At 38.0% G+C, this 19062-nt stretch overlaps 1 protein-coding gene across 1 annotated transcript in view; it reads left to right on the forward strand.

The window, feature by feature from the left end:
• SYDE2 (synapse defective Rho GTPase homolog 2) overlaps positions 1-4533 on the forward strand; it is a 38423-nt gene extending 33890 nt beyond the window's left edge. Inside the window, exon 7 of the mRNA XM_082834712.1 lies at positions 1855-4533. Within this exon, the coding sequence (XP_082690838.1) occupies positions 1855-2351 (497 nt within the window). The 3' untranslated portion in view covers positions 2352-4533. The remainder of the gene's footprint in view (positions 1-1854) is intronic.
• The last annotated feature ends 14529 nt before the right edge of the window (positions 4534-19062 follow it).

A 19062-nucleotide genomic window follows, 5' to 3' on the forward strand; every position in this document is an offset into this window, starting at 1 on the left:
GTAGTCCACAGTGCTAGGAAAACCAGAACTTTTCTTTTGGGGTTAAATTTGGCCATTTTATCTACATATTTAATAGGAAACCATTTCACCATCAGTATTTTAAAAAGCTAGTAAAGTTGATTTTGTAGAAATTGAAGTTTTAGTCTAAAAGGTGTAAAATATTATAATTGTTTCTTAAATATTTTCCAAGAAAATATACAAAAATAATGTTTGGATAGGAACTTGGTTAAACAACTTTAAGCACCTGACAGTAAAATGAATGTGGGTTTTGCAGGTGAATGTCGGAAAATGCAGACAAAATAAGACAAGCTTAACACAGAATCAAAAATGTTTTACTTTGGTTGGATCACAAACCAGTTGACCTCAAAGTTAGCAGAGTACTGTAATGGGTTGGCAAAAACAATAGGCATGACACTTAAGCACTAAGAAGAACAGGAAAAGCACAGAAAATGAAGGGAGGAAAGCAAGGAGATTTAGAGGAGATAAGCAGTTTCAACAGAAGAAGGAATATGAATAATTAAACAGTGGAAAAATTCAGATATCAATTCTGCAATTACATCAGTTAATGGCATAGGACATTCTATATTAATATTGTTATTAAATATCAAGGTAAAGTAACTATCAGACCTTTATTTTCTAGAAAATTTTAGATCAAGAGCTTTTAGCTGTCATAATGATCTGTAATAACCATCATAAAAATGCAGATAAAAATGTTAAAGACATACCTATACAAAGTTATCAAGTATTTTAATAAAATAAGTTAAAAAAATTATGCAATCTCTGAAAATGTTATAAAATCACTGTATGTCTGGAAAACTAGAACCATATACATGTTTGTATTATCCTTCAATTATTTTATACAGTAGGAAACAAGTATTTATTAGATGTTGGAGAGTGTAAAGTTGGTGTGTTATCACTGATTATATGTTCCCTTTATCTTAGTGAAGGGAAGTATTAATGGAGAATAAACAAGCAGAAAGGGAAAGGTATTATGGACAGTTTTTAATAGCCGTGCCTCGACATTTAAATTAAGTCCATTCGACGAGTGTTTTGTTCAATACACACAAAAGAATAAGCTGTAAAGCCTTGGTTTGTTGTGAAATAATGTGTCTCCATGGTAATATATTTGGCCAGTGCAATGCATACTAATAGGGGAAATAGTCTTAATATGAGGAATGTTATTTGAGATTGTTAGATTCCTAACCAGAATGGGAAAATAAAATATCTGTACTATTTTCAGGCAATAAATGAAGACTCTTAGTAGCTAATGCTGTATAATCAAGCTCAGGTAACAAGTGGACAAGTCTAGATTTCGTTCATTTTATCAAAGTGAAATTTGGGCTGCTTAAAGTAAATTATGACACTGCTGCTAATAGAATTGCAAAAAAACACAAAGGTTAGAACTTTTAGAGTGAGCACTTTAGATGCCTTGGCCTCATTTAGATGTTTGCAGATGAAGGAACTTTTGTTTCATTTGTACTCCAACATGCCTTGCCTGCTTTTCGCTGTAGCTTTTAATTTAGAAGAAGCTACCAGCTTAGCTACTGTTTGAATTACATCTAGATAATAATTAACTTGCACAGAAAGTTAATCAACATTGGAAATTTATTTTGGGATGTTGTGATATAGCATGAATTAGCACCACTGAACATTCTACTGGCTTCTGTCCCTAATCTTGATTATGTCTGATGATAGAAAAAATAATTATGGAATGCTTTGTTTTGGTAGTGTGCATGTGTTTGTTTTAATGCATGTTTATAGTTGATTATTAAATGGCTTATATTTAGCTCTGTGTTTTTAAATTGGATTCAGTTGGATTACTGTCGCTAAAGCAAATTTATTGTTTGTTTCTAGTGCAACGTTTAACTATCAAAGAATCAGCAAACAGTTTGTTCCCAGAGCAGAAGTCTTCTCTAAATTATTTGAGGCGGAAGAAAGAACGACCTTACCTGTTAAATTTGAGTGGTACTGATTCATCAAGGGTACTTAGGCCAAGGCAAACCAGATTAGACAGTCCACTAAGTAATCGTTATGCAGGAGACTGGAGCAGCTGTGGAGATAACTACTTTTTAAATATGAAAGAAAATTTAAATGATGTGGATTATGACGATGTGCCTTCAGAAGACAGAGAAAATGGAGAAAACTGTAGCAAAATGTATGAACCAGATATCATGATTGAACAGCCAACTCCCACATCCAAAGAGTGCACATTTCAGACATATTTGACAATGCAGGCTATTGAGTCTAGGGACCGAAAAGTCAATCTCAAAGACCTACAAGAAAGTATCGATACTTTGATTGGAAATCTGGAGCGTGAACTCAACAAAAACAAGCTTAATATGAGTGTTTGAGGTTGAGAGTTTTTTTTTTAATAATGTCTTAAATTTCACATCAATCTTTGTCACTTTCTTGTATCCCTCACAGTGATGTTTTAAATTTTTTACTCTTGAAAGCTTCAGTTACTTTCTAACAGATTCATGTGATTCAAGTAAAAACACCATTCGTTAACATAATTTTTACTTATTTCATTAGAAAATTTTTCTTGAGGTAAAAAGATAACCTGGACTTCTTGTGGATATTTGTTTAAATCTTGCCAATTCTATGGATATAACTTTAAAATGCACTTCTAAGATTCACATAAGTTATTAGCCCCTCAAGATTTTTGTACTTTATAGGAACTGCTTTTCTGAAACAGATGTTCCTTCTAGAAGAATGCTGTGGCTGCTTAGTCTGATTTGCAGTATGAGTCCATGCACACTGCAACATCATTCAATCACATTTCATTTGCAATGCAAATGCTGCTATAAGAAAACCTTTTTATAAATAAAAGTAAAATTATACAAATATTAATGTATTCTGTATTAACATTCAGTAATTATTTAAATATAAAATTAAATATTTTTATAATCCCAAAAATATGTATATATTTTTAAGTGCATATATATATAGGTATTAGAATGAGGGGAGGGATTGGCTGCAGAATCACATGTATCTTTAAAATATATGTCATGAGGCCAAAATCATTAGCTTAAAAATGTCCTTTTCAGGGAAATAACATTTAAGTTAAAGGAGGAGTTGCATAGAAACACTTGAACCAAAACACTAGAAACATCTAAATATAGAAAAAATAGACTTTCCTTTTTTGATTCACAGAAAGTAACAATATCCCCAGTGAGAAGTCATCCTTTAAATTGAAATCTTCTAATTTTTTAAGGGATTAAGTTTTGAGATTTCTGCACTGGTGACTTAAATTTAAAATTCTTCACCTAATCTATGTGTTTTAATCTTCTGCTTTTTAAAACAAAGTAATTATACTTAGAACATATTTATTTGTAATACATATATAACTTTGACTTTATAATTACCTTCATTTGTTTCTAAAGAAATCTTGCCAGCATACTACATGTTATTGATTTTTAAAAATTAACTTATTTTGGCTAATTATATCTTCAAGATAGTCATTATAGCAATCACAACAGTGTTTGAAAATGTAAATTTAGAAGTTTTTTTATTAAATCGGAATGTATTTTTTTAAACTTTTATACCTACAGAATGTGTAATTTAAAATTATTAATAAAATTTGAGTTATCAACTTAAAGATGTAGCAGCCATTAAAAAAACTGACTCCTTGATGTTTTTCTAAATATTAAAGTATTTAACTATTTCTATGCAATATACATTGATAAGTGGAACACCTTGTTATTTAATTTGAAAATTTACTTGTTAAAAAACCAGAAAAATAACTATTTTTATATGAAATTTTCATTTTTAAAGCTTTGTATAACAATTCAGAAGAATCCCAAAAGAATATGTGACAGATATATATATATTGAGTAAACAGTCAATAGAAATGTACCTAAATATTTTGTAAGAAGACTGTGTCAGTCTTCTTCCTTTTGTTTGCTATATCATGTATATTGTATGAATTACTCAGTTGTTCCAGAAATGTAAAAGCTTTATTAAAATATATAACCTTGGTGTCATGCTATTAATTATTATAATGATTTTTAAGGGTCACTTATTTTGAAGTCATTCTTTTAAAGCGAACATGTTAAAGTATTGGACCATCATATATTATCCATAAATATATGTAATAACTTTTTTTTGTCCAAAATTGAGTTTTCCAGAATCTGCAGTACTTTAAGGGCCACACTTATTTTGTTACGTTATTTTGAATGGGAATAGTTTTAAAGTTAATCTCTGCCATCTTAAGTAGAAAATACTAAACATTGTTGTTTAAATCACTGTCATAATAAACCTCTTATTTTTTTTATTTTTTAAATTAATTAATTAATTAATTTATTTTTGGCCGTGTTGGGTCTTCATTGTTGTGTGCGGGCTTCTCATTGTGGCTTCTCTTGTTGCAGAGCACGGGCTCTAGGCATGTGGGCTTCAGTAGTTGTGGCACGTGGGCTCAGTGGCTGTGGCTTGTGGGCTCTAGAGCTCAGGCTCAGTAGTTGTGGTGCACGGGCTTAGTTTCTCCGCAGCATGTGGGATCTTCCCGGGCCAGGGCTGGAACCTGTGTCCCCTGCATTGGCAGGCGGATTCTCAACCACTGCGCCACCAGGGAAGCCCAATAAACCTATTTTATTGATTCTGCTGTATTCAGAAGTGCTCAATAGGTATATGCCTTTATTTAATATGGCCTTTTACTTCAAATCTATTTTGAGCTTCTATACCTCCTTTTTGTAATCTCGTGGGATCTTCCTGTACTGTTAGACAGTCAACTCTCATTCCCAACTAAGCCTGCCAGCCCTAATGGTTTTTAGGATTAAAAACAATTTTAGTGCATGTACCTGAACAAAAATTTTAAACAATTCAGGTAGATGGAAAATAAAAACTGAAAGTGTTCCTCCCTGACATCCACATCAATCCCATTTCTCAGAGGAAACAATCACTTTTTATTCTTTAGGTAGCTTCCTCTGTTACTCTAGGTTTACTGCTGCTGTTTCTTGATTTGTCATTTAAGCCGTATCTGTTGGTTGTCCATTATGAGTGATAAGCAACTTATCTCACTCCATTCCTCCTCCCCATTTATTCTTTTAGTTTTCCTCTATAACTTTGTTATTCCTTGATCCATCAGTTTTAAACAGTATCTCTTGACTCCATACCATTGTGGAAATGACCAGCCCTGTACTTACTTTCCAAATCATTACTGCCCTTTACCTTCAACTTCCATAAGTTATACTATTAGTTTATATAATCAATCATTAATAGATGTGTATTGTTTTGGGGAACTATACTTGACGTATGTTTTTCCTTTATATATTGATGCTAAAAACTATAAATCAATAACTAGCAGTTGTGCTAGACTGTGCAGAAATATTAATGGGTAAACCAGGTGCTTCTACAATATCTCTAATCTTATATTCTTAAGTCTATGTACTGATTTAAGCAGAATACAAACTAAAGGTCAAATGGATTATTTTACCTTATAGCCATCAATTTCTCCAAATCATACTGTGTGTTACTTGCTTCATAATTGGGTCATGGCTTTTGAAAATTTTAATTTTTCCTGGAGTAAGAAATTACCTTTTTTTTTTGGACAGAAGAAAAATACTTCCTTTACTATAATACTTGCTTTATCACTGAATTACCAAATTTGTTCAGAGTGCTTTTAGCTCTCATCCTGAAGTGTATTATTGCCTTTATTTTCTTTGACAGAAGAAAAATATTTTCTTTACTGTAAACCCTGAGATCATTTTAAGCTGCTTAATCAGCTTTATCACACTTGGGCAAAGTGATTTTTAGCTGTTATCTCAGGATGTATTTTCTTTGCACTCCTATGTGCTACTTTTTTTCTTTCTTATTGTTTCGTGACTTTTTTTTTTCTTTTGGCCTTGCCACGTGGCATGTGGGATCTTAGTTCACCGACCAGGGATCGAACCCGTGCCCCCTGCCGTGGAAGTGTGTAGTCTTACCCACTGGACCTCCAGGGAAGTCCCTCCTATTCTTTCTTGTTTTCATTTTGTTTTGTTTTGTTTGCTGAAGTATATTTATAAGTAACCCCCCCCCCCCACGAACCTCCCAAAACAGGGCGCATGGGATATAAACTTTGAGTCCTTACCTGTCTGACAAGGCCTTTATTTCTTCCCCATACTTCACTTTGATTGGACTTGCAGTTCTAGGTTCAGACTCATTTACCTTTAAAACTTTGAAGACATCTCTCTATTATCTTCTAGCCTCCAGCTTTGCAGTAATCCAGGCAAGAAAGAAGGTGATTCAGCCCAGGGAGGAAACAATAGAAGTGATTGTATTTTCAATACTTTTTGAAGTAGGAGCCAAAGAAACCTGCCAGTGCACTGTGAGAGAAAAGAGTAAGACCTGAGCAACTGAAGGATGGAGTCGCTATCAAATGGGACTGACATGACTCTACTGTATTTTTTTAAATGAGTTCCTTGTAATGGATGTTGCTATTATTAATACAGTGGTTATGGAAATGCCTTATAAAGTCCTGTTAACTATAAGTACTAATGCTTCTGTACCTGGTGATGATGCCCATAGAGTCACTTCAAGAATAAAAAAGCAAGAAGACTTCATATATATCTAAGCAAAGTCCCACATCATAACTGTCTTTGGAAATTTTCAGATTGTGTAGCTTTATATTAGGGATCCTAAAGAAACAAGTTTGGGAGTAATACGGTTCCTGGAAAGAATTTAGTTCCAAACCACAGAATGACTTTGAGGCTTAGGATTTTATAACTTTAAAACATCAATTTTTAGCTACTTGGATAGTGATAAAGTTGTAGTATGTTTAATAATGAACAGCAAGTCCTAATTTGGGTCTTGCTGACCTGAGGAATCCGGTACAAAGAGGAATGCCCTTTTCTCTTTTCCCTGTCCAGTGTTCACTTTGAATTCAGTAAGGCTCATACGTGATTAAACATTGAAGTGCGAACATTCCTGACTCAAAATCTGTGACAGAAACATCAGATTGTGCCCCAGCTTCCAGGAGTCAGGCAGCAATTAGTCAGCATCGTTTCTCTGAAACTTACACAAAGGTAAATTTTATGAAAATGAAAGAGATTTAGATGCTGAGCAGTGACAAACGTCCACAACAGTTCCCTAGGCTTCATCTCGCCCTGTTGCCCCAAACTTGGAGTCTTTCTCTTACCCCTTATACACAACCTGTCAGCAGTTCTGACTACGATATCTCCTGAAACTGTGCACTAAAGATTGTCACTACTAACACCCTAGTCCAAGCTACCATCATCTCTCAATCGCTTCCTATTTCATCTCTTTGCTATCACTCTCCGCTCTGCACACCCACAATCGCTTCCATCCATTGAAGCTAAAGTAATCTTTAAAAAAGATAAACCACATCCTTTCCTGGGCTTTTTCCCTTGCTCTCTGTACTTCAGCAATACTGCAGACCTCATTTCTGTCTTAGGATCTTTGCACTTGCCATTCCCAGTGTCTGGGAAGCTCCTTATCTAGATCTTACTTGGGTGGCTTTTTTGTCATCTCACATCTCTGCTTAAATGTCAACCCAATCAGTAACTGCTTTGAGAATTGGGGGAGGAAGAAGATGGAGATTTCTGTTTCTTGTAACAAGTACAAAATAGTTATGCTATTAAATGATTAAACTATAGACATTTATAACTTTGGAAAATGTTTCCTGCCTTATTTTTATCAAGACGTGTATCAATATCTGAAATTACCTTGTTTATTTGATTATTATCTGTGTCCACCCTTCCTGAATGTAATTTCCGTGGCGGTAGGGACCTTGTATATCTAGTTCATTGCCATAGGCCTAGGACTTTTAACATAGAAGATATTCAGTTAATTATTAATAAATGAATGAACAAAAAGGGATTCTTAGAGAATACTTATCTTTTTTATAAAATTTATTTATTTAATTTATTTGTTTTTGTCTGTGTTGGGTCTTTGTTGCTGCGTGCAGGCTTTCTCTAGTTGTGGCGAGCACAGGCTGCTCTTCGTTACAGTGCAAGGGTTTCTCATTGCAGTGGCTTCTCTTGTTGCGGAGCACAGGCTCTAGGCTCACGGGCTTCAGTAGTTGTGGCACATGGGCTTAGTTGCTCCACAGCATGTAGGATCTTCCCAGACCAGGGCTCGAACCCGCGTCCCCTGCATTGACAGGCAGATTCTTAAACACTGCGCCACCAGGGAAGCTCTGAGAGTGCTTATCTTTTGTCAGGAAAAGATGAAGGACTATGTGATGCAATGTCTCTGTAATATTTCAAATATTCACTCCTGAGCAATAAATCATTTGTGGTTAAGAAAGTAATGCCTTCTTTCTTTCTTTCTTTCTTTCTTTCTTTCTTTCTTTCTTTCTTTCTTTCTTTCTTTCTTTCTTTTCTTTCTTTTTCTTTCTTTCATCTCTCTCTTTTTAAAATAATTTATGTTTCTTTTGGAACTAGAGTGGCATTGGGAAAATTAGTGACTTACAGTTAGTGGATTGGTAATTTGGGGTAGTTTTTTGTAGTAATTTTTTGCTGCAGAGCTCAGTAGAACCAATTATTTAAATGATGTGTGAAAAAGTACATCTCACCATAAGAAAGGAAGGTCTCTAAGAAAGCTTTTGCTCAAATGCATCATTTATTTCTTTACAGAAATCGTGATGAACAATATCCTCTTAATTTTTGTGCACTTTTTACTAGAACTAGAAAAACCTATTCATTTTATCAAAAAATATTTTCATAAAGTTGAATGAACCCTATAAATATTTAGAATTCCTTTTTTTTAATTAGAGAGAATAGCAGAGACCACTGTGGGAGCCAGGCACTACATTTAATGTTTTTATTTTTCTCAAACAAGTGTTTGTTTTAACTAAGTGAAAAAATGCCTAAATATTGCCCCTGAGTTGGGTTAACCTAATCCTTATTTGTTTGATAAGGCCATTGGCATGCTTTTAAGTCAGTTGGTTTAATCTTTCTTTTTTGGCTTAATGGAAGTATTATGTAGTGAAAACTTCGTGTTGGCCTCAATATTCTACATATTTCTTTGACTGGAAATTCTACTCTTCAAAATAAACTCTTCCAACGAGAGTTTAAGATTCCAACTTTAGAAAAGTACAATGGATATTAAATCAAGAAAAGGGAAAGTTCTTTGCATTCAAGGTGTTTATGTGAAAGTGATGAGCCTGCGGCTCACATTTTTTCACAGCAACAAGATACTGAACAGTGACCCCTTGTTCCTGACCTTTGTTCAAGAAAAGGGATCTCTTTGCATCTCTTCTTGCCTGACTTTCCCCCCTGTCGCCAGTGTAAAGCCCACATTTTAACCCAAGAGCAAGTTTGAATCATTAGGTAAGTGAAAACAGCTTGTCTAAACCAGGTAGATGAGAAATGTCAGAGCATGAAGTACCATCTGTCCTAGGTTATGGATCTGTGTTTGATCTGTACATGATGTCAAAAGTCACCTGCAAAGTCAATCAATCTACACATAAAAGAAGGCACATTAATATCTTTTTCCATCAACATTTTATTATGAACATTTAAAGTATAAAGAAAAGTTAAAAATTATACAGTGAACACTCACATATCTATCATCTAGAGTCTAATTGTAAGCATTTTGATGTATTTGCTTGATCAAATATCCATGTATCCACTATTATCTCTCTTAATTTTTGGTACATTTTACAGTAAGTCACAGAATTCCTGTACATGTCACAATGTGTCATTTTGGACGCCACAAAAAATTAAATCGGAGATCAACTTTGTGTGATTATAATTAACCTCTAAAAGAGTCATGGAATATGTGAATTCACTGCAAATCCTAGGTTTCATCATCATTAGAAAGATCAATTGCTATGAAAATCCTCTAAAAAGTAAGGCGTACTTTGGATGTCTTGTGTTCCTTTCCACATTACTTTTAGCTATCCCAGACTTCCATCATTCACAGATAACCTCTACAATTTCTGCCATATTCAAGTACCATGTGTAATATTATTTTCTAATTTTCTCTAAAATTTTTTTCAATTAAATTTATTATTAAAGTAAAACTTCATATTGCTACCATAAACAGAAAACCAGTATCATTTGTCATAAACAAGTTAACTACATATATTTTTTCAATACACTAAAACAAATTCATAATGTACACCTTGGCATGCATACCACACTTAGGGCAATACTGAATTATAGTCCCTGTTCTATCCAATTTTCCTACCACAAATATTGGGACATGCAAAGTCAAAGCTGAATTGGAAGTTGGACACACAGATGACACCAGGCTCTTCTCTTTTTGAGGGACAAAAGCACCACATGCAGATTTGCCCGAATCTCACCTTGAGCTGGCAATGAGAGGGGTGAAGGGTTTCCTAGCAGGGCTAGGAAGGATCTGTCTGCAGCCTGTCTGACATACGTCCCAAGCAGGATCCATTCTTCATGAGCCCTATGCTGTCAACCCCAGTGGTCCGACAGTACCCGCACCAGCAGGAACAGAGCTAAAGTCCAATCCTTGCAGCCTGAGTTCCTACTCTGGGGACTTCTCAGCGCTGTGGCCCTGACCACATTTTCCATTTTGTTTCCTCTTACACGTTTAGCCCTCTCCTGCCAGCACACCTTCCTCTCGACTACCTCTGCTAACATAGGTGAGGTAGGAGACCGTCAACACGCCTATCTTTCCCTCCTGAAATTAGAGCCCATCAGATTCACTACTGATAAAGGCAAACTGGACAATGTGACTTGGGTCTATGGTGAACTGGGCTTCTTTCTACATCCCTGTGATCTGATTGTCCCCACCAGTCACTGGCAGCATTGGTTAAAATCAAGCCTCCCCTGGCAGAGGTAGAGCCTGTCAGAGATATAAAAACAAGTGCATATTACCGACAGGCTGGCTCTGAGCATGAGGGAACAGGGAAGCACCCAGCCAAAGAGGCTCGTGTCTTGCTCCACTCCCCACTCGGATAAGTCCATCTTCTTGTGACTTGGGGAACAGTAAATGAGGGGCAGAGGGAAGCTGAAGAGTTCCTCCCGTACTCTTTCCCCTTGAGAGGTGGGGAAGTTCCCTCCCTTTTATGGAAACAGGAGAAGAACAGGATGTTATCGCCCAACAATTACCTCCTATTGCTTCCTCCTCCAGTGACCAAATGTCACAGAATGAACTTGGGGACCCTTGGTCAAATGGAGCAGGAGATAGAAACGCCGAACTGCATGTTGGCAGCCAAAAACAACATGTAAAGATTTTCCGGGTAATGGCTAGGAAGTTGCTGCCATTCAGCACCCTGGTTAATCTGCACGGTGGCCGAAATTCGGCTTATTCTTGCCTCTCTTGATCAGTCCTTTTCTCCTCAAGGTCCTGAGGCCGTGTGCCAGCTCCGGAGCCTCGAGCCCCAGGGGCCCAAGCAGTCTTGCCCTTCCCCCCTGTGCCCAGAAGAAGCTGGTTCCCCCTCCTGCTCTGCCTCCAGGGAAAAGTCACCTTCCATCTGGTCCTACAGGCTCACCTGGAAGTATGCAGTCTCCTCGACTGAGTAAAACACTAGGGTGTTGATGACAGGGTTTAATCTGTACTTTATTTTAAAATGACAGCGGGGGAATTCCCTGGTGGCCCATGGTTAGAACTTGGCACTTTCACTGCTGAGGGCGAGGGTTCAATCCCTGGTCAGGGAACTAAGATCCTGCAAGCCACGGGGAGGTTGCAAAAAAAAAAAAAAAAGACACTACTGACTGTAAAATGAGAGCTTACTAAGCCCCTTTTTAAACAATATGTATAAGAAAATATCAGAGGAACTCTTTTATTTTCTCTCAGTTCTTTCTGTTGACTGTGGGCTCCCTTGCTGCTGCTGTCACGCTTCCAATGTCACATTCACTTCTGGAAGATTGTCAGCTTTTGTATGAGCCGTCTCCCTTTCCCATATCTACTTACATCCTCAGCCATCACAGAAGAGTACTTAAGCCATTATCAGCTCTATCCTTAATGCATTTATACAGGGCCCAAGTCACAAAGGGCTTGGGTTTCTAGCAAATCACTTAATGGAAATTTTATGAAAGTCAGAATTGCATATGTAAATTAACATATGAAGGTCTAGGCTAGCCAAAACAACATTAAAAAAAAAAAAGAAAAATGCTGGAGAACCAATACTACCTGATTTTAAGATGACTTATAAAGTGATAGTAATCAAGACAGTATGGTATTGGCATCAGGATAGATGAATAAATCCATGAAACATAATAGAGAGTTCAGAAACAGACTCATACATATATGGACGACTGATTTTTGGCAAAGGGAATCCAGGGGAGAAAGGATAGGTTTTTTTTTTTTTTTTGCGGTACGCGGGCCTCTCACTGCTGTGGCCTCTCCGGTTGCGGAGCACAGGCTCCGGACGCGCAGGCTCAGCAGCCATGGCTCACGGGCCCAGCCGCTCCGCGGCACGTGGGATCTTCCCCGACCAGGGCACGAACCCGTGTGCCCTGCATCGACTCAACCACTGCACCACCAGGGAAGCCCAGGATAGGTTTTTTTAACAAGTGTTGTTGAAACAACTGGACATTCATATGCAAAAAAAAATCCCACCTTCAATAATATATACAAAAATCAGCTAGAAAAGTATCATATATCTAAATGTAAAGCCTAAAAGTATAAAACTTCTAGAAAAAAATCTTGGGTTATGCAAAAATTTCTCAGGTCACCAAAAACATGATCCATTAAAAAAAACACAAATTGCTCAACTGAAATTCATCAAAATTAAAAACTTCTGCCCTTTGAAAAACACTGTTAGAATGATAAGATAAACCAGAGTGGGAGTAAATGTTTGCATGTATTTGGTAAAGGACTTGTATACAGAAAACTCCCAAACCTGAATAGAAAAAGAAAAGAATGAGCAAACTATGTGAACAAACATTTCATGAAAGAAGATACGTGGATGGAAAATAAACACATGAAAATAAGCTCAACAGCATTAGTCATTAGGGAAATGCAAATTAAAACTACAGTAAGATACCACTACATCCTAATTAGAATGGCTAATTTTACAAGACTGACCACACTGGTGAGAATGTACAGGAACTAGAACTCCCATCACTGCTGGTGGCAGTGTAAAATTGTTTGAAAAAACATTTGGCAATATCTTAAAAAGTTATATCTATCCACACCATATGATCCAGACATTCTACTCCTGGATATTTATCTAAGAGGAAAAAAAAGCATATGTCCATAAAAAGGCTTGGACAGGAATGATTGTAGGAGAATAATTTGTAATGAACCCAAAGAGGAAACAACCAGTCCAAATGTTCATCAAACAAATTGTGGTATATCCATATAATGGAATACAATTCAGCAATGAAAAGTAATGAACTATTGATACACACACATGGATGAATCTCAAAAGTGAAAGAATAAGACAAAATAAGTATATACCATACAATTCGATTTATATAAAATTCTAGAAAAATACAAGTTAACCTATAGTAATAGAAATAGCAGATTAGCAGTTACCTGGGAACTGAGGGGAAGATGCTAGAGGGAGCTATTAAAAAGGAGCATGAGGAAACTTTTGGGTTGATGGATGTTTATTTCTTGATTTTGGTGATAATTTCATGCGTGTATACATACGTCAAAACCTAACCAGTTGTATATTTTAAATATATACAGTGTGTTTCATGTAAATTATACCTTAGTAACACTGTTAAAGGTGTGTATGTGTGTATATTTGTGTATTGTACATATGAGATTCAAGTAGCACAATATTCTGAGATTCATAGCATAATATGGCCTGTGAGAGCAGGAACTCTGGAGCCAGTCTTGGTTTGTGTCTCATATATCTTGGAACAGTAACTTGATTTTTCTATGTCTCAGTTTTCTTGACTGTAAAATGGGGATGGTACCCACTACTTCACAGAATCGTTGAGGGGATTAAAATATATTAAAGCATTTAGGGGTTTCCCGGGTGATGCAGTGGTTGGGAGTCCGCCTGCCAATGCAGGTGACACGTGTTTGAGCCCTGGTCCGGGGAGATCCCACATGCCGCGGAGCAACTAAGCCTGTGCACCACAGCTGCTGAGGCCTGCGCGCCTGGAGCCCATGCTCTGCAACAAGAGAGGCCATGGTGATGAGGGGCCCACGTGCCGCAGCAAACAGTGGCCCCCGCTCGCTGCAACTAGAGGGGGCCCGCGCACAGCAGCGAGGACCCAACGCAGCCATAAATAAATAAATAATAAAAAATAAAAAAATAAAAATAAAGTGTACAATTCAATGGTGTTTATTAAAAAATAAAGCATTTAGGAGCATTTAGTAAGGGTTCATGAGATGTTAGCTATCGTTCTTAGTAGGGTGGCATCAATGAACAGTTTTCAGCAGTAAAGACAACTACTGTCAAATCATAAAGGCCCGTTATAAAATACTCAAGTGATACAGACCTCTTAAAAAATGTCCCTTTGCTTCAAAAAATCTCGAGTGACGGGTATAATGGATTCAAGGAGATGAGCCATGTAGCCATTAATGAAGATTAGCTGTCTTCATTAAAGCGGAATGCTCACCCACTTCTCCTCGTCTCCTGTTCCACCCTGAGAAAGATTTGGGATGGGGAGATGTCCCTGGATTATCCAGATGCACCCTAAATCTAAACACAAGTGTCCTTATAAAAGGCCAAGGGAGGTCTGACCACAGAAGAGGTGAAGGGCAGTGAAGGTGGAAGCGGAGCTGAGTGACGAGCTGTGAAGGAGGGATGCCAGGAGAAGGAGAAGCAGGGTCTCCACTGCCTCCAGAAGAAAGCCGTCCTGTGAGACCCAGTTCGGACTTCTGGCCTCTAGAACCGTAAGAGAACAAATTTCTATTGCTTTAAGCTGCTAAGTGTGTGGTAATTTGTTAGGAAACTAACACAGAAGTCTACTTCACAGTCTTTTGCGATTAATTTTTGCTATTTTTAAAATTTGTTACTTGTTAATTGTTTTGGTTAGCTGTTTTTCTCTCAATGAATGTTTTGCAGACTTCAGAGCAAAATTGTATGTTGAAAATGTGATGAAAATATGAGTTTATCATGGCGTTTTATGACATAGGTAGTGGCTCCCTTACCTCCTAAACTCACCTAATTCTTGCCTTCCCCGTCCCCACTCTCCCTGCACCAAGCTGCTGGGGCGTTGCTTCACTTCGGTCCTACATCTCTGCAGTGAAGTTCCCGCTCCAGAGAACTCCCTGCTTCCCTTCTAGCCCAGTGGTTCTTGGGATGAGAGATGCCAGATTTGCCCGCACTTCCCCCACAGGGACAGTTGCAATAACTGGAGACATTTTTGTTGTCACAACTGAAGAAATGTTATTTGCATCTAGTGAGTAGAGGGATACTGCCAAACCTCCCATAATACAGATGACAGCCCCTCACAGCAAGGAATTATTCAACCCCAGATGACAACAGTGCAAAGGTTGAGAAACCCTGTTCAGCTCCTCCATCCCAGCTCCCCTTCACCTGCCTAACTCTTCAGGCCTAAATTCAGAAGGAGCTTCCTCAGAAGCAGCTAGAATAGATGCCTTCCTGTGATTGCTTGGTTCTTCTATGTCTGCTGCTTTTGACCAGTGATTCTTAACCCTGCCTGAGCATCTGTCCTTTTATAGTCACCGCAGGTCATTTTCACGTGCAAGCCTGCTCTAGGCTGGGGTTCTTCGGGCTAGTTGGTGGCAAAAGTAAAGCAACCTGGGCATGTCCAAGCTTAGAATGCTGTTTTGCAAATGCTTGCAGGTCTTCGTTCCTTTCTAAGGCACATTTTGCTTGAGCAAGAGTTTTGATACTACAAAATAAAATATTCAAAGTCATCAGAAATATTTCTCTAATATCTTTTATACTTGCATGATATTTGTTTAAAGCCAATAGATTTTTTAAAAGCTGGCTTTGGGCTTCCCTGGTGGAGTCCGCCTGCTGATGCAGGGGACACGGGTTCTTGCCCCGGTCCGGGAGGATCCCACATGCCGCGGAGTGGCTGGGCCCGTGAGCCATGGCCGCTGAGACTGCGTGTCTGGAGCCTGTGCTCCGCAACGGGAGAGGCCACAACAGTGAGAGGCCTGCGTCCTGCAAAAAAAAAAAAAAAAAAAAAAAAAGCTGGCTTTGTTTCTTTTTAATAAGAACAGTTTGCTTTTAAAAATTCAGACAATATGAAAAGGACAAAGACGAAAGTAAAAATCATCTGAACATCCAAAATATGGATTGGTTACATGTCGGTGACTATACTTTCAGACAACTCAGAGTCCATGTAATAGTTATGTAGTGACATATATGACATCTTACAAAACTGGGACCATATATGTACTGTTCTATACATATTTTTTAACTCAGTGTCGTATTCTGTGTATCTTTCCTGGTCGATAAATATAGTTATACATCATCTCAACATCGAGAAGAGTGGTTCCTCCGCTGTCTTCTTCTTTTACAAAATTCTAGCTGTTTTAACCATATTAGCTTGGGTGAGGTACAGTGAGGGCAGACACAGATCAAGAGAGAAAAAGCAGAAAGAGTTTCAGCGTTGTGATGCTCACAGTTCCGGGGGGTGAGGGGCGAGGCTGGGGGATGCAGCTACCACGCAAGGCCGTTCAGGGGAAGCACCGGGGTAGGTTGTGAGACCCGTGGGCAAGAGCCTTTATTGTGATTCCTGCTGGAGGAGTGGGTGAGATGGGGTAGGCTGGCTTAGGACTTGCTAGGTGCATTTGAAAGTGGCACCCTGCAAAATTTGTGTTCACTGTGACTGTTAGAGCCTATTGTTCGGAGCTATCTCAAATCTCCTGATATTTTGGGGTGGACCAGGGTTTACCTGGGAACAACTGGTAGCCATTTTGTAGATGTCAAAGCATCAATTTACAGAAGTTAAAAGTATAATTAATACACTATCCCAGAGTCTTTCCCTTATGATATAAACTTTAGAATAAGCTTGTCTATGTCTACAAAGAAGCTAGCTGGAATTTTGATAGGAATTGCATTAAATCTGTATATCATTTAGGGGAGAACTGACATCTTTACTATGCAGGGTCTTCCAAATTATAAACGTAAGTCTATTTGTCTTCTTTGATTTATTTAATCAGTACTTTGTAATTTTCAGCATAGAGACCTCCACATTAGAGAGCAATTGTAAATGGAAGTCATTTAAAAATACATCCTGTCAAACTGCTTTCCACTCCTCTGCTGTGCTGCTTTCTCTAAAACGTCACCAATACTGGGAATTATTAATCTTTCTTTCCTAACCAATGTACAGGCAAAGAAGTACATTTAAAAACAAATTTTTTACATTTAAAACCAAAATTTAAAAAAAATGTACTTCTTTTATTTGTTTTTTGGCCATTTGTATTTCTACATTTATAAATTGCCAATTTTCTACTTAGACATTGTTTTCTTATGAATTTATAAGTTATTTGTGTTTTAGAGGTACTGATCCACTGTCTAGTTTGTGTTGCAAATAATTTTTTTTTTTTTTTTTTTTTTTGCGGTACGCGGGCCTCTCACTGCTGTGGCCTCTCCCATTGCAGAGCACAGGCTCCGGACACGCAAGCTCATAGGCCATGGCTCACGGGCCCAGCCGCTCCATGGCATGTGGGATCTTCCCGGACTGGGGCACGAACCCGTGTCCCCTGCATCGGCAGGCGGACTCTCAACCACTGCGCCACCAGGGAAGTCCTTTTTTTTTTCTTTAAATAATTTTTCAAATTAAAAAATGCTTATTGAACTAATGCATGCTTGGGTAATTGTTACATGCTTACACGGGAGTATACACAACTAAAAACTAAGTCAGCTGCATGCTTACAATTTGTGCACTCTACTGTTTGTAACACTTCAGTAAAAGGAGGATAATAAGTAAAGAAATGCATGTTTCCTGTAGTAATTCCAACAATACAGAGGAGTATGCAGTTGAAAGAATATTCTTTTATGCACCTCTTTCCCCTCTTTACTTGCTTAAAAGTAATCCTACTCACCAGAGGTTTGCACTACTTATAGTTTGATATTTATTAAGGACCTTTATCAAATTTTAAGGTGCATAGCACTTATTTCATTCTGTTTTCTATTGTAGTCATTTGAGTATATAGTTAATAGTCTTACTAGATTATATGTATTAAAAGCAGAGACACTATATACTATGCTTCTTATAACCCTTCCTTGAACAAAGTAGGGATAGAAATAAATAAATATACTATTTTGGAATAATTTCCATAATTATTGACACATTATAGGAAACTAACATTATTGAGGATCTACTATGCTTTGGACACTGTACTAGGAATTTTTTATGTTCTATCTCATTTAATCATCACAAGAGCCATATAAGGTGGTTTTTCCTGTTACCTGTAGCTATGTAACAAACCACACCAAAACTTAACAGCTTAACATAGTGACAGTGTTTACTTTGCTCAAAAATCTGGTCTCTGGCAGATCTTGGCAGGGATAGCTCCTCTCTCTTCCATGCAGCATCAGCTGGGGTAGTTCATCGGCTCAGGGCTAGAATCATCTGAAGTCTCATTCATTCACATGCATGGTGGTTGACGCTGGCCTTTGGGTGAAACTTTACCTGGGGTTGTTGACTAGAACACCTACATGTGCCTTCTCCATGTAGCCTGGACTTCCTCACAACATGGTGGCTGGGTCTAAGAGTGAGTGTCCAGTGAGAGTGGGCCAGATGGAAGCTATATCCATGTTGCCCTGTATGACCTGGCCTCAGAAGTCATGCAGTATCATTTCTGCTGCATTCTATTCTTTGAGGCAACCACAAAGCCCCACCCAATTTCAAGGGGAGGGGAAATAGAGTCTATCTTTTTTTTTTTTTTTTTTTTTTGCGGTACGCGGGCCTCTCACTGCTGTGGCCTCTCCCGTTGTGGAGCCCAGGCTCTGGACGCGCAGGCTTATAGGCCATGGCTCACGGGCCCAGCCGCTCCGCGGCATGTGGGATCTTCCCGGACCGGGGCACGAACCCGTGTCCCCTGCATCGGCAGGCGGACTCTCAAACACTGCACCACCAGGGAAGCCCTAGAGTCTATCTTTTGATGGGGGTGTGGCAAGGGTTTTAAAGAGTTTATGGGACCAGAAATATTGCTGCAGCCATTTTTGAGAATTCATTCAGCCACAGCAGAAGCTTGTCATGGTTAAATCTCTAAAGCTTGTAAGTAGCTCAGAATTCTCTCTGACTCCAAAGTCCT

Source organism: Leucopleurus acutus (assembly GCF_964270905.1).
Source record: "Leucopleurus acutus genome assembly, chromosome: 2".
NCBI classification, from domain to species: Eukaryota; Metazoa; Chordata; class Mammalia; order Artiodactyla; family Delphinidae; genus Leucopleurus; species Leucopleurus acutus.